Source organism: Buceros rhinoceros, unplaced genomic scaffold (genome assembly GCF_000710305.1).
Source record: "Buceros rhinoceros silvestris isolate BGI_N320 unplaced genomic scaffold, ASM71030v1 scaffold22666, whole genome shotgun sequence".
NCBI classification, from domain to species: domain Eukaryota; kingdom Metazoa; phylum Chordata; class Aves; order Bucerotiformes; family Bucerotidae; genus Buceros; species Buceros rhinoceros.
This window is the reverse complement of record NW_010416075.1, coordinates 425-3,703: the sequence shown is the minus strand read 5'-3', so window position 1 is coordinate 3,703 and position 3,279 is coordinate 425. Positions and strand designations below refer to the sequence as shown.

Here is a 3,279-nt window from a genome sequence, read left to right as displayed (position 1 = left end):
GGCAGGTTGTTATAATGGTGGGAAGCCAGGAGCCAGCCCTGAACCAAGCCCTTCCCCAGACCAGTCCCCAGAGCCAGGGCCACATCATTGTCCCTGGAATGAAATTGTTGGTGCCTTGTGTCTGCCGTGAGAGCATTGCTTAGCAGGGATCTCCTGTGAGCAAGAGAGGGCTCTCCAAAGCACCCCTAGTACCAGCGGAGCTGGGCTGCTCTTCCTGCAGCCACCTCTGTGAGCTGTTGTCCCCAGCCCTCTGTCTTGGTCTCCTGCAGTCAGTAACTTCCCTGGAAGCTTCATTACAATGATTCCTCCAAACCAGCTCCTCGGAGCCACCTTCTGGGAAGTCGGCACCAGCCCTGACCTCTCTGCTTTTCCCTCTCTGCAGGTTGATCCCCGGTACCTGATGCGTCAGCAGCATCCCCCCTCGAGGGACTGCCCCATTCCCAGCCCCTCACCCCTGGCCTTAGACCCGTGCGGCCAGATCCCAGCCTGCTGCCATCACTGTAGTGGGGACTGGCTTGAGCCGGTGCTTGGGAGGTGGAGATAAGGGGGTGGATGGGGAAGGGGTTGAGGCAGCGTGGCATTGTGTATCGGCATGGCACGGCATGCCACGGCACGGCTGCGGGCTTGGCAGCAAGGAGAGCACAGGGGTGGGGACAGGGCTGTGCCTCCCCTCCTCGGAGGCAGGTGAAGGTGGAGTTACCTCTCAGTTCATCCTGGGGAGCAGGTCTGACTGGAATTGGACTGGCAGTGGAGTGCAGCAGGTGAGAAGCTCTGGTGGTCTGATCCTGGTCCTGCCTGGCAACATGGGCACCCTCATGGATCCAAGGGCTCGGGGCACCCAGGGGCATTGCGGGGCTCTGAGGGCCTGATCCCAACCCGGTGAAGATGTGTCAAGTGGGTGAGTCTGGATCTGGTGTGGTGATCGCGATGGGAGGGTGCCCCGGCCCTGCCTGAGTCTCCAGCACAGCCCTCCTGCAGGAAAACTGAGGCAGGGAGGGAGGGGAGGTGAGGAGCTTGGACAGGGTGAGGGATGGAGCTGCACTGAGCACCTGGGTAATGGTGGTGTGTGAGGAGAGAGTCCCCAGGGTGGGTCCTGAGGGGGGCACAGTCCGGCGGCTGCTGCAGTCACCCCTCACAGTGCCGGCTGCTGCGAGCCAGCGCTGGAGCTGTCTCTTATGGGCAGCTGCTCTCCCCAGAGCTTCCTCAGCACTTTAGGGAGCCCCAGCCACATCAGGACCACCAGTCCCCATGGCCACTAGCCCTGCACCGTCGCCCCTCACAGGCCCGGCGGCTGCGAGCCAGCGCTGGAGCTGTCTCTTATGGGCAGCTGCTCTCCCCAGAGCTTCCTCAGCACTTTAGGGAGCCCCAGCCACATCAGGACCACCAGTCCCCATGGCCACTAGCCCTGCACCGCCACCCTGGTGCCAGGAGAGCTGGCTGGAGCGGTGGTTTGCATACCTGGGCTGCCGATGGCTGCCACCACATCACCTCCTGCCTTGTCAGCCCACCAGCACAGGACACAGTCCTCTGGGGCTGTCCCCAAACACCCCATGCCTGTGCTGAGCGTGATGCAAGGGCGGGAGGGACGGCTCGGTGCTGGCCACCCAGCAACACCCAGCCTCCTTGCCCAGCCCTCCTCTCTCCTCTGTCTCAGGCCACCTCGATCCCAGCAGCCACCAAAGGGTCCTCAAGAAAACAGGCCTCATCCTCCTCATCATCGAGCACCTCAACTTCATCATCGGCGCTGTCGTCCACGGCACCGTTCTCCGCTTCGTAGTTGACCCCTGGGACATCATCTCCCTGCAGTACACCATTGCCAACGCCGCCTCCGTCATCTCCGCGCTGCTGGTACCACTGGGCAGGGGGCAGCAGGGGACAGGGTGGGTGCAGGCTGGATGTGGTGTGGATGCAGGGTGGGCAGATGAGATGCAGGATTGAAACTGCTCTGTCTGCCCTTCTCTGCTCTAGCCTGTCTAGCACAGAACAGGGGCAGTTCAGTGCACAGGGACTTGTTACTAGGTGGAGGCTGGGGGAGATAAAACGCCCCCCGTTACACCAAACTGGCCCGATGAGCTTTCAGGGACAATGTCAATAGGGAAAGGGGACTGATGTCTCTGGGGCAGGTGGGTGCTGCACATTGCTGATCTCCCTACGCTTCCTTGCAGACCATCTCCTGTGGAATAGCTGCCCTCATGCTGTCCCACTACCTCGTCCCCGCCACCCTCGTAAGCACCCGCAGCCCCTCACCCAGCACGCTGTGGCCATCCCACGGACTGAGCACCGCCGGCATGCCCCTCCCTTGGGGATCGTTCCCAGGGCGGGAGCCCGGCTGGGTGGCCGTGCATGGCCCTGGCTCACCGCACTCCCTCTTCTCTCTCCTCCCGTAGAAATGGGTGGTTTTTGCCCTGAGCACCAGCAGCAGCCTGGGCTGCCTGTCCTGCCTGCTGGGAATGGCCGTCTCCATCGGGCTGACGCTGGGCAGTCAGGGGCGGACGCTGCTGGCCCCCTGCACCATCACCCATGTCTCCCGCGAGTGCCCCTTCGACCCCACCCGTGTCTACGTGAGTCCCCAGTGGGCTGTGGGCTGGGGATGGGTGAAGCACGGGGACCTGATGCCCTGTGTCCCCACAGAGCTCCACGCTGTGCCTCTGGGTCATCTCCCTCCTGCTCGATTGACGGAGATTGTCTTCAGTATCCGCTGCCTCCTGCTCACCATCGACCTCCTCTGCCTCAGCCGCCACTGCTGTGGGATGTGCTGCAGGAAGGTGAGTCCTGGACCCTGGGCTCAGCATCCACCTGTTCCCATGCAGGGCTGGGCTCGACCTGGCTGGGCTGGGGGGCTCCAGGACAGGGCTAAGACCTGCCAACCCAAAGGTCTCATAGTCCCAATCTCGTTCTCATCGTGTCTCTGACTTGCAGGTCTCCTTGCAGGCAACCCCTGTGGAGAGCCCCGATCCCAGGCAGTGCCTGGGCTTGCTGAGGCTCGACAATGTGCAAAGTGTCCGGCTCTGAGTGGAGCACATGGGCCAACCCCATGGAAGTGCCCCCGGGCCATGAGAGCTCCACGATGGGACCTGGCTATCAGACAGACATAGTCCCTGGACACCACCAGCCAAGACACGAGCCCATCCCTGTGGCCTCGGGTCTCCTGGGGCTGCAGCAAGGGAGGCAGCTGGGCTGGATCTGGAACCCTCTTTCCCACCACTGACTGCACTGACACAAACTTTATTCCGCAGGTATTAAAAGACCAGAAATGTGTCCCCTCCCCGTGGCCCTCAC

The 3,279-nt window shown here is 62.5% G+C and overlaps 1 protein-coding gene across 1 annotated transcript in view; it reads left to right on the top strand.

Annotated features, from left to right (window-relative positions):
- LOC104494797 (transmembrane protein 54-like) overlaps positions 1–3,012 on the top strand; it is a 3,491-nt gene extending 479 nt beyond the window's left edge. Inside the window, 6 exon segments of the mRNA XM_010137679.1 lie at positions 1,655–1,848; positions 2,166–2,225; positions 2,388–2,561; positions 2,632–2,671; positions 2,674–2,765; positions 2,920–3,012. Coding sequence (XP_010135981.1) covers positions 1,655–1,848; positions 2,166–2,225; positions 2,388–2,561; positions 2,632–2,671; positions 2,674–2,765; positions 2,920–3,012 — 653 coding nt within the window.
- Positions 3,013–3,279: the final 267 nt, after the last annotated feature.